This window comes from Tachysurus fulvidraco, chromosome 2 (genome assembly GCF_022655615.1).
Source record: "Tachysurus fulvidraco isolate hzauxx_2018 chromosome 2, HZAU_PFXX_2.0, whole genome shotgun sequence".
Lineage (NCBI taxonomy): Eukaryota > Metazoa > Chordata > Actinopteri > Siluriformes > Bagridae > Tachysurus > Tachysurus fulvidraco.
Genome location: NC_062519.1, coordinates 2,310,259 through 2,322,758, shown reverse-complemented (window position 1 = coordinate 2,322,758; position 12,500 = coordinate 2,310,259). Strand labels below are relative to the sequence as shown.

Here is a 12,500-nt window from a genome sequence, read left to right as displayed (position 1 = left end):
CATCCACATCCACACACACACACATGCTATACACATCCACATCCACACACACACACATGCTATACACATCCACATCCACACACACACGCTATACACATCCACACACACATGCTATACACACATCCACACACACACACACACACATGCTATACACATCCACATCCATACACACACATGCTATACACATCCACATCCACACACACACTATACACACATCCACACACACACACACACTGTTTATATTGTTGTTATTTTCTGCTGCTGATAAAGTTTTAGTCTTCCATGTGTACTGGTTATATCGATTTAAACACGGTTCAAACATCTGAAGACGTCCCGATGAACTTGTAGACTTTGTAAAGATAAAATAAACGAACACAAAAGGTTTGTGTCTGGTTCCTCAGGTGGTGGACATCATGAGGGTGAACGTGGACAAAGTCCTGGAGAGAGACCAGAAGCTGACCGAGCTGGACGACCGGGCCGACGCTCTTCAAGCCGGAGCCTCTCAGTTCGAGACCAACGCTGCAAAACTAAAGCGGAAGTACTGGTGGAAGAACTGCAAGGTAAAAGTTCCTCCTGTCTGACGGCGTGGAGAGAAACACGCTGACCGTGTGACCGTATCCTCACACATCACTGCTTAAGACCTGTTTTATTTTCTTGTCCTAAAATGTTTTCTTTTCCTTTTTAAAAACACTCGTGTGTGTGTGATCTCTATAGATGTGGGCCATTTTGATCGCCGTGCTCATCATCCTCATCGTCATCATCATCAGTGAGTATGAACACGCTCGATCCTGTGGGAACACGGTGGACTGATGTAGTGGATTCTTCTCCTGTAACAGCGTGTGCTTTATTCCTCTTCTACCACAGCAGGGCAACGATTACAATAAGTCCTTTTTTTATTTTTAACTAACTTTAAAGGTGGGGTCTCCATTGTTTGAGAGCCAATGTTGACATATAAAATCACCAAAACAAACACGCCAAACACAAATAGGTGCCACCCCTGTATCGATAGTCGGCCACATATTCACAGGTCGGAGTTTCCCGAGTCGATAACTCCTGAGCTAAACGCTGTTACTACACAAAACGCGGTTGTAGCTGCCTCTCTACATTACTACGATAGAAAAGAGGTGTTATTTGTGTAGTAACAGCGTTTAGCTCAGGAGTTATTGACTCGGGAAACTCCAACCTGTGAATATGTGGCCGACTTCCTGCTCCTTCAGTTCTCTCCAGCGCTGGAAAGCTGATCCTATATTAACACGTCCTACTTCTTGTCCTTATCGTAAGTTTTTCTTCTCTTTCTCTCTTTGTTTTTATCCTCCATGTCGATGTTAAAACCGCTTTCTGCTAATGTCACACATGCGCACCGAACATGCTCTCCGCTGCATATCGACAAGCCCCGCCCCTTTCTGCTCATTGGCTACACGTTTGTTTTGTTTTTTGTTTAGTTTCGCCGCCCGACACGGTTTTCTGAAGCGTTTCTCAAACATCGGAGACCTTTTAATATACAAATAATGTAAAAAGCAGGAAAGAAAATAGGAAAAACTGTCAGGAAATGAATCCACGTCTGGTCAGAACCCATCAGAACACGGAAGAGCCGTCAGAACGACATCCAGCGTTTTATCGGATGTACAAAAAAACCCCCACTAAGATTCATTACATTTTCTGTTTTAGTTTGGAGTAAATCCTAAAGCAGCAGGAGTCCGGTGGAACGGCTTGTCGCTCGTGACGGGAGACCTGTGTATGGATCTGACGTTCCAGCTGACACCATGACGGCACAGAACACGTTCCTCCTGATGTGAAGCTGTTCTAACCTGCTGAGTGTCAAATTTTGTAAAAAGAAGAAAAAATTGTTTTGTTTTCTTTTTTTTTTTTATGTTTTGGTTTTAATGTGATCTGACTGTGCAAAGACGTTATGCTTCCTGTGTTAACATTTCACACACACTCCTTTCTTTCATACTTTCACTGTTTGTATTTATTTCAGAGTTAATCGGGCACGGGTGTAGAAGCCAAGCGAGCTTTAAAGGGGCGGTTTGTCATTTTTAAAGCTTTAAATCTTTTTTTTTTTCTCTCTTCCTTTTCGAGAAGGAGGCGGAGCTGAGAATCGGTGGAGTGTTGTAACGACTCTTTATTTCATTCGAGCCTAAAACGAAAAAGCCGGGTTTGTAAACATCCCACTGATGATGGTTAGAAACCGTTTAAAGATGATAAGCTGCACCTCGTAAACACCACAAGCTCCCGCTATCGCACCGTGTCGTCACCTGAAGGGCTTCCATGTTGAACTGACCTGAACAAATACATTCGCTTTTTACTCACCGATCAACAGACAGCTCTGTGTCTCTAAGAACATGATAGAAAATGTAGATTATTTTTCTTTTAGTTACTCGGTGCCTTAACACTGTAGTGCCATAAGGATCCTGGAAGCTTCCTATGACTCGAAGACCTTCGAACAAATTCACCTGAGTGCCATTAATCAACACAGCCAGCATGATTAAAATACTCTCTCTATACATCTCTATCTCTCTCTCTATATATATATATATATCTCTATCTCTCACACTATTTCTCTCTCTCTCTCTCACTATTCCTGTCTGTCTCACTCTTTCTCTCTCTCTCTCACACTATTTCTCTATCTCTGTCTCTCTCTCGTGTATGTATGTAAATGCCGTATGATTTGATGAACAGATTAACAGTAGAGTTTATATTTACTTGACACAGTTTTTCCACACTGATTTTTTTATGATCTCTGTAATTATGAATAAATTTCTTCTACATCTTTTCCCTTTTTTCTTCCTTTCTAACACCAAGCAGCAGCAGTGGCCTCTGGACCTTCACGCCACGTCTGATGGCACCTAAACAAGTGTGATCGATCTATATTTACTGTGCAAAAGACAATTGAGAAACCGCACTAACGTGATTTTTGCAATTGGACGGGGAAAAAAATCTGAGATCTTGGGAAGAACTTGGGTTTGTTTCCCTAAACCTCTTCTCTAGACACGGTGTAGTCGTGTGTGTGTGTGTGTGTGAGTGTTACCACCAGCACAGAGATGAATTAGTCAGAGCAGAGATCCTGAGGCTGATCCTCTAAAACATGGATCTCTGGATCTCTCATGGATTTATGTTCAGTAACGTGAACACGATTCGGCCCTACGTGAGCCGTCCTGTCGTAGCCGAGGTGTAACAAATGCTGTTCCTTCTCTATCGCTGCTTCGTGTGTCGGTTAAATAAGGGCTACGTAAATGGCGTAAAACACACACAAGAACGTAACTTTCTTTCATTATTAAATTAGTGTTTCTATTTATATGTATGTATTATATAACAATTTCCGGGCCGACGTTTGCACAGTGCTGCTTTATGAATGTAAACCGTGATGTTGCACACACGTCTATGTAACGCCCACAAACCTGATGTGCTTTTGGGAATTGCGATTGCTAATAAATAAATAAATCTGGATTGATTAACCTCATCTGGCTGGGGTGCTTTTTTTTTTTTTTTTTAAGAAGAAAATGTTTAATGGTTGATCGTATCAGTGAGTGTTTACACTGTGTATGAATTTCCTCTGGGATCAATAAAGTCTGTCTGTCTGTCTGTCTAAAGAGATCACAAGGTTGAATTCATGAGATGCCGCACATCTGTTCCCAGGAGCCGAGGAGAGTCTCTCTGTCTTTCTCTCTTTCTGTCTCTCTCTCTCACACTCTCTCTTTCTTTCACACTCTGTGTCTCTGTCTGTCTCTTTTTTCTCTTTGTCTGTCTCTCTGGCTGTCTCTCTCTCACACACTTTCTGTCTGTCTGTCTGTCTCTCTCTCTCTCACTGTCTCTCTCTCTCTCTCACTGTCTCTCTCTCTCTGTCTCTCTCACACACTCTCTTTCTTACACACTGTCTGTCACTCTTTCTCTCACACACACTCTTACACACTCTGTCTGTCTCTTTTTTCTCTGTCTGTCTGTCTCTCTCTCTCACTGTCTCTATCTCTCTCTCTGTCTCTCTCACACACACTCTTTCTTACACACTCTGTGTCTCTCTCTTTCTGTCTCTCTCACACTCTTACACACTCTGTGTCTGTCTGTCTCTTTTTTCTCTTTGTCTATCTGTCTGTCTCTTTTTCTCTCACACTCTCTCTCACACACACTGTCTCTCTCTCTCTCTGTGTCTGTCTCTTTCTCTGTCTCTCTCTCACACTCTGTCTCTCTCTCTCTCTCTCTCTCTCTCTCTCTCTCTCTCTCTCTCTCTCTCTCTCTCTCTCTCTCTCTCTCTCTCTCCAGATTAATTCTGTAGTACTCTGTTGTACAGCAGGTCTTCCACAAGACCATACAAGATGTATTGAACATGCTGGGCTGCTTGTGTCCGTTTACTGCATCCGTTCGTTCCTCTCTATCCGACTCTCAGCCTCTGAGGTTCAACTAATCTGTTTACGTTTTAGTACAACAGAAAATCATATTTTCAGAATTGGTCAGTGATGGAATTTTAAAAGAAATTAATAATTAAAGACACAAAAAATCAATAAATTAATATCTGCATAATTAATACGTGAGTTTTTGAGGAGAAATAATTACATTAAAATGTTTTTTTTTTTTAACCCCAAATCCCACCATTGGGACACAAGTAGAAGTGTGAAGCTCAAGTAGAAGTCACGGTTAATAAAGTTAACAAACTATAACGATCTTAACATGTTCAGGTCGAAATGATGAAATAAGTGGTTTAATATTAAATACTATAATAATGAGAGGAAATCAAAATTATATATCAAGAAATTGTCAAAATAAGGAGATAAGATAATGAGATAATAATGGGTTATTAAACTGATAGAAGAGAAAGTCAACGCATGAGGAACAAATAAAGATTAAGTCAAAATGATGAGGTTTGTCTAACTTGATATGATGACGTTGAGCTAACGGTGTTAAGTACAGTAAAAAATAATGAGATGATAAAAGAGGAGTTACATTTACATAACGAGGTCCCGTCAAATGAAAGGTTCATTATGACGTAGTATCTCGAAATAGACAGTTATTACAGTTATTAACTCGGAATTTGGACAAAGCTCTTTTACTCTCTTCCTGGATTGAGGTTTAGGTTCCATAAAGACCTCAAAAACACGCTGTTGAACCTGGTTCACCTTTTAGTCTCTCCATCCTGCGTTTAATGACATCACTGACGGTCTGAATGAACTACACGACCCTCACATGAGCTGACTTTATCTCTATCTCTCTCTCTAAATCTCTCTCTGTATCTCTCTCTATATATATATCTTCTCTCTCTCTCTCTCTCTCTCTCTCTCTCTTTATATATATATATATATATATTCTTTCTCTCTCTCTCTCTCTCTCTCTCTCTCTCTCTCTCTCTCTCTCTCTCTCTCTTCCTCTCAATCTAACCCCCCCCCCCCCCTTCAGTGAAGGGGAATGTTTTTGTTTTCCTCCCCGTTGTGTAACACGGAGATACACGTGAGCGCGGCAGCAGCCAGTTAAACGCGCCCCGTTCAGGCCACGCCCACATGTGTGCGCCTGGGCCAATTGCGGCAAGCGTGTGTCGATGCCTCTGACGAATAGGCGCCGTGTGGGCGTGGTCTCGAGCGGCCCGGCTCACGTGGCAGTAATGCGTGTGTGTCTGGGCGAGAAGTGAAGCGCGCGCCCGACAATAACACAGAGAAGTTGTGCGCGTATGTTTATGAGTCGTAACCGGGACTTCAGTTACTATTATTTTTGTCTTTCGGGAGTTTTAACGGCGGACAAATCCAGGAGTCCAGAAACAGCAAACGCGTGCTGTCATTAACCGCAACTTTCCACCCGCACACGTGGTTCCTGCACGCGAGGTAACGTGTTTATTACCATGGGATTTTGTGAGATGTGATGGCACTTCCGGTGTTATACAGTGTGTCAGAATCTGTAACCTCTGCAGTGTGTGTGTGTGTGTGTGTGTGTGTATATATGTATGTATGTCTGTGTATATGTGTGTGTATATGTGTGTGTATGTATGTATGTATGTATGTCTATGGTCTGCGTGTGTGTATGTGTCATTATGTATGTGTGTATGAGTGTGTGTGTCTTTGTTTGTGTGTGTGTGGACCTTTTATCTTAACACATTGCACTGCACGTGACTGAATCACACACATTATTACTTGGAGGTAAAATGATTGAACTCTGACGCCGACGACAAGAAGAAAAACTCCTTATTTAAAACCGGTTTGTCTTCATTTCCTCCTCTGACCTACACATGATGTCTAAGCCTTAAACTTGTCCCTTAGCCTTAAAGACACCGGTACAACACTTTATATATAGACAGATGATTTTTTTTCTCCTCACTCCTCATCCTGTCTTTGTCTTGTGTTTAAATAAAAGGTCTCTATACAACACCGACGTCTCAGCCCAAAGCGCTTGTCTTGCTTTACAGTAACAGGCAGTTTGTCAGTGTGTTAAAGTTCCGAACACAAGTAGACCTACATAAGGAATGGAATCACGTCATCACGTGACACCTGAGCCGAGTAGGGTCAAGACCTGACACGTGTACGATGAGAAACGTCTGCTGCTCTCCTTCAGTGACATTTATTCAACTTCTATAGTCTTTAAAACCCCAAACGTTACGTTTCCTCCAGGATTCTGTGGCCAAACTGAGTACTGGGATGAGTATAAACTAAGAATCACGTGCTTGTGCATTCATCAATTTGAGAAGGTCTAAAAAAAAAAAAAAAAAAAAAAGCATAACAAACTCAGCAAACTGCGAGGCAAATAAAACTAAAAGCCCCAGGGCGAGGTTATATATTATATAAGCCGGAGTTATCAAGCTGTGACCGAGCCGATAACAATAGCGGTCCTTGTAATGGGAGAAGTCACTTCTGTGTTTGTCATGAATCGCATTACAGAAGCTTTATTTACCAGCACTGTGTATGTGCAGGAATTTAACAGCCTAGCGGTCGGGACTCAAACACGGTGTCACGCATGTCATGTCGGTCTTTTGTCACATCCTCCCGCCACACATCGTGTTTGTCACGCAGAAAAACGTTTTGACTGTTTATCATATATTTAATAAGCCGCAGCACCCAAAATGTATCAGTCCGCACCGCTGTCTCTATGGAACCGGGCAGGAATCACGCGCGTCTCCCCTGGAGTTCTTAGTCGAGCCTGACACTTATCAGCCAATCAAAAAAAGAGGCTACACAACAGCCAATCAGAAAATAGCACTATTGTATCTGGGTAAGATTTAACGCAACAACCAATGAAAAAAACATATTCATTAGTGAGGGTATTTTCGATGGTCGGTTTGAACAAAACCTCAACACGAAACTCCTCGTCTCTGGACGGGACATTGTCCTCAATCAGGACCCTAAAAATGTCTGTTCTTGTGCTGAACTGTTCTATATGGGAGCAACATTACACATGATAAAGGGGTCCAAAAAGGCAACCAACACTTACAATAAACACCTCCAGTCATAATCTCTCTCACTCGCGCACACACACACACACACACACACACACACACACACAAATTAATAAATGATAATTAAACAAATACTTATATTTAAGGGGGTTGGGGGGTTGTAGATGTCACACTTGCCTGTCTTCAAAACTTGAGAGCCCTGAGAATGATGTGACTTAATATATAAGTACATAATAAGATATAATTATATGTGTAATATATTAATCTCAGGGGGGCACGGTGGCCTCCAGGGTTGGGGGTTCGATTCCCACCTCCCCCTTGTGTGTGTGGAGTTTGCATGTTCTCCCCGTGCCTTGGGGGTTTCCTCCGGGTACTCCGGTTTCCTCCCCCGGTCCAAAGACATTCATGGTAGGTTGATTGGCATCTCTGGAAAATTGTCCCTAGTGTGTGTGTGAGTGAATGAGAGTGTGTGTGTGTGCCCTGTGATGGGTTGGCACTCCGTCCAGGGTGTATCCTGCCTCGATGCTCGATGACGCCCGAGATAGGCACAGGCTCCCCGTGACCCGAGAAGTTCAGATAAGCGGTAGGAAATGAATGAATGAGTGAGTGAGAGAATATTAATCTCCCCTTTAACAGGGGAACAAAGTTACAGATCAGATAGAGAAGTTTTGGAGTCTTGCATTAAGTCTTGATGGTGGTGAAGGTGATCTCTACATCACAGAGCATGGGATTGGTTAACAAACAAGCTTCCAAGATTTAAACCCACCCCTTATTTAAAGATCTCATGTAGCCTCGACATTCATCTTATTCATTATTCGGTTTTCGATCGGTAAATAATCAGCTGTGTGTTCTGTGTATTATCATGTCCACACTTTGTGTTGCTTTCTTTTGGCACGTGGTGACCAATGAGAACCTGAGCTTTGTACATCCATCACACGTGCCATCTTCACGTTGTGTATATTGTATATTTGTGGTAAATCAGTAAGGGATTACGTACAAAATCAAACCAAAGTGCTACACTGAACTGCTTACGGTACGATTTAATGTTCCGTTTCCTCGGAGACGCTCATCAGGTCACGTGATTGAACCCGGATCTTGTCTGCACGACGACCGCACACACGGACCTCGTTTAATCCCCGACTTTAATACACTCGGACTCACCCGGGACGTGATTATCGGCGTAAGAGCCGTGTGGGATCTCAGAGCTACACAGAAGAAGTTTTGGTGTTTGTTTTTTAATCAGATTAGCTGTAGAGGATTGAAGAAGAGACTTGGGTTTAAAATGCCCCATGAGGCTTGCGTCGGGGTCGGGGTAACAGGAGACGTGTGAGATATATCCCAAGACTGTTTTAGATTTGATGTGCTTGGCACTTCACTTACAGATATCCAGCAGGTCACATACGTTTAATCAGAATAGACCGATGACAGGAAACCACGTATGATTATTTATAGCAAACAAAAAAAAACTACTCATAACTTAATCACGGGATTTCATCAATAGTGCGTTTTTGCTCCGAATCGTCTGGGGTACCTTATTTTTAATGTTCTGTTGTTAAAGTTGCTGCAGCCAGAAGGTAGGACCTTCAGCACAGACGTGTGAAAGCCTTCACCATCTGGGATGAGGACCTTCAGGCATGCACGAGTGTGAAGCATAAATCTGCAGCTGTCGCATCTTTAAATCTCATAACCGCTCCTCAGTGGATCCCGTGTCAGAGGCGCAGCAGCCCTGCCTGCCTCAGAGCCTCTCACACCTCCCTGAATAATGAAATCTGTTATGTAAGTCCACAGCGATGACTCAGACGAGGTTCTCGGCGCACAGCGGACCTTGTGAAACCCGTACAGATGCCATACACACACTCCTGACTCCACTTTGACACGAGGTAGAGCTGAGTAAGCTGGGCTCAGCGGTTTTTACGCCTCTTATCAACAATGTTTTCGAGTGCTAAACTCCCTCGTGGTGTTTGAGATCTGTCAGTTAATAAGTAAACCACACACACACACACACACACTCATTTCAGTTTTCAGCGAGTCGGTCACTTGCCTCAGCTCGCTAACGAGATAAGAGCCGACTCAAATCCTAATGAACTCGTTCTGGATCATTCCTGATATCTGTTGTTGAGAATTTATTTTATTATGTAAGAATCTCAAGCCCTCAATTGTGTTCCATACAAACCGTCTCATCTCTGATCCACACGTCCAAACACACAGGAAAAAAAACACCACATGACAGAATAAATGGCTATTTAATATTTAATACAAAATATATACTGAAGCAGGGGGGACACGGTGGTTAGTGGTTAGCACGTTCGCCTCACACCTCCAGGGTTCGGGGTTCGATTCCCACCTCCGCCATGTGTGTGTGGAGTTTGCATGTTCTCCCCGTGCCTCGGGGGTTTCCTCCGGGTACTCCGGTTTCCTCCCGCGGTCCAAAGACATGCATGGTAGGTTGATTGGCATCTCTGGAAAATTGTCCATAGTGTGTGAATGTGTGAGTGAATGAGAGTGTGTGTGTGCCCTGCGATGGGTTGGCACTCCATCCAGGGTGTATCCTGCCTCGATGCCCGATGACGCCTGAGATAGGCACAGGCTCTCCGTGACCCGAGAAGTTCGGATAAGCGGTAGAAGATGAATGGATGAAAGAATGAATGAATTAACAGAACTGACTCGGGTCTTAAGCCGCATGTTATCTGCAGTAGACTCTAAATTAAATCTTATCTCTTCGTTTTTTTAACCGGTTTCTTTTTCTTCTTACAGGCTTCTCAAGCCATTTATACACTACTGATTAGAGGAGGATCCCATCCTCAGGGCTTACAGATGGATTTCTACATAGAATAACAGCGTTGGCCGTGTTGACTAGCGACAAGATCAAACCCAAACAGCCACCGAGTGACCGTTTGGTTGCGTGATCAACCGGAGCATGTCGAGCGGAGACAGCTACCAGGATGGAGAAGAGAACGGTTCTGCTGATCCGAGCCGCACAGAGAGAGGACGTCCGGTGGAGCAGGTCGACCGGGCGGTAGAACCGACAGGCTGCAGTGGTGCATCCTGCTCCGGAATGCCGTCGGGATCTGGAGAGGACGAGGAGGGGGACGAGCGGCAAGAAAGACTGCGTGTGGCCGAGGAGAGCGTTGGAGAACCTTCTGGAGCAGACGAAGGTCACACTAGCATTCAGGGAACACGACGGCATGCGTCTTTAGCTGATGGGAGTCTTGGGAGCACCACGGGATCAGGAAGCACCAAGAGGTAATGACTGAATAATAGTGTGTGTGTGTGTGTGTGTGTGTGTGTGTGTGGTTGTTGTTAGTGTTCATGTATATGTTTTTGTTTTGTCTCCATAAAGCTCAGAGTCTGTGACCGGCTCTTCCTCCTGCAGCCTTCGCAGCACAGGATGTGGTCAGAGCAGACACCACACAGACTGCAGGTAAATTCTACACTCAATTCTATTCTGTTCTGTTCTATTCGGACAGCACAAAACGCCACGAAGACAAACAGTACCAACTGTGTAGAAATGAAGGTTGGGCTGAGATTTTTATGGTTGCAGCAGCTTCAAGTCTATACGTCAGCTGACATGCAAACTTTAAAGGTGTGGTCTCCGTCGTTTGAGAGCCAATGTTGACATATAAAATCACCAAAACAAACACGCCCCTAACCCAAACGGGTCCCACCCCTGTATCGATAGCTCCGCCCACACATACATACGTAATCCGGGCGACTAACAGAAAGAAACGTGTCTTTATCATAGCTGAAGGGAAGAACGATAAGATTGTAGATAAACAAACAAGCAAAAATGCCACACAAGCATAATGATGTAAAGGACAAAGGCATATATTAGTTCTGTGTAACAAAGCAAAACCAACGTTACTCACCTATCGAGAAGGAAAAAAGCGCCTCGGCGTCTTAAGTAAAGTCGGCCACATACAAATACAGAGTTTATCGCTCTCGCTCGGCTCACACGACGTTAACGGACTGTTACAGTTACACGTTACTTGGGCCAAAGAATTCTTCATATATGTTGGCTGTTGGAGAAGCTTTAATAACTGCCCTATTAACTGCCCCGTGTTAAGAGGGCGAGGAATTGTTGTATGTACAATCCCTGACAGTACAGGTGTGTTAGAACTGCTGTGAAGTGTATGATGTGTGTGTGTGTGTGTGTGTGTGTGTGTGTGTGTGTGTGTGTGTGTGTGTGTGTGTGTCAGTGAACAAGCAGAGCAGGGACAAGGCCACACCCACCAGGAGATGATGCAGACTGTGCAGGAGATGAAGAAGAGGCTGCCGTCAGAGAAGAGGAGTCGCAGCAAACCCAGAACTGTGGAGGCTCTGAACTATGCCCTTAACTGTGTTAAACAAGTGCAAGGTAAACACACACACACACACACGCACGCACAGAGACACACACAGACACACAGACAGACTCAGACACACAGACACACACATGCACACACACAGACACACACACACACGCACAGACACATGCACAGACACCCACCCACACACATGCGCACACACGCACACAGACACGCACACAGACACACACACACACACATGCACAGACACACACACACACACGCACAGACACATGCACAGACACCCACACACACATGCGCACACGCACAGACACGCACACAGACAGACAGACACACACACACACACACACATGCGCGCACACACACGCACACACACATGCGCACACACACACATGCACTCACACACACACACACACACACATGCACACACACAGACACACACACACGTGCGCACACGCACACACATGCGCACACACAAACACACACACGCACACATGCACACACACATACCACATACATACACACACACACACACACACACACACACACAGGTCTTTTGTCATTTTAATTGCTTTATAGTGAAGACGTTTGTCTAACCCTATTCTTAGTGCATCAACCAATCAGAATAGAGACACCTCCTGCTTAAGCCTGTTATTAACTGACTCTGGATTACTGACCTGACTGCTCAAAGGTTAGATCAAAAGTGTGACAGAAAGACAGACAGACAGACAGACAGACAGACAGACAAATAGCTATAAACATTTCAGGAGGGTGTCATTTATTTTGATCGTGGTCCTGGAAGTTGGAAATCTTTTCCGAAAACTTTTGAC

The 12,500-nt window shown here is 44.0% G+C and overlaps 2 protein-coding genes across 5 annotated transcripts in view; both read left to right on the top strand.

The window, feature by feature from the left end:
• Positions 1-3,460, top strand: part of vamp3 (vesicle-associated membrane protein 3 (cellubrevin)) — a 10,615-nt gene extending 7,155 nt beyond the window's left edge. Inside the window, exons 3-5 of the mRNA XM_027168931.2 lie at positions 402-560; positions 715-766; positions 1,669-3,460. Of these exons, the coding sequence (XP_027024732.1) occupies positions 402-560; positions 715-766; positions 1,669-1,685 (228 nt within the window). The 3' untranslated portion in view covers positions 1,686-3,460. The remainder of the gene's footprint in view (positions 1-401; positions 561-714; positions 767-1,668) is intronic.
• A 2,108-nt stretch (positions 3,461-5,568) lies between these two features.
• The window catches only part of per3 (period circadian clock 3), a 19,944-nt gene continuing 13,012 nt past the window's right edge, over positions 5,569-12,500 (top strand). For 2 of the 4 annotated variants that reach the window (XM_047809902.1, XM_047809901.1), the window contains exons 1-4: positions 5,570-5,804; positions 10,121-10,609; positions 10,707-10,787; positions 11,557-11,720. In XM_047809902.1, the coding sequence (XP_047665858.1) occupies positions 10,284-10,609; positions 10,707-10,787; positions 11,557-11,720 (571 nt within the window). In that variant the 5' untranslated portion in view covers positions 5,570-5,804; positions 10,121-10,283. Of the gene's footprint in view, positions 5,805-10,120; positions 10,610-10,706; positions 10,788-11,556; positions 11,721-12,500 lie in introns of all 4 variants that reach the window. The other 2 variants (XR_007139914.1, XM_027168850.2) reach the window with 2 other exon arrangements.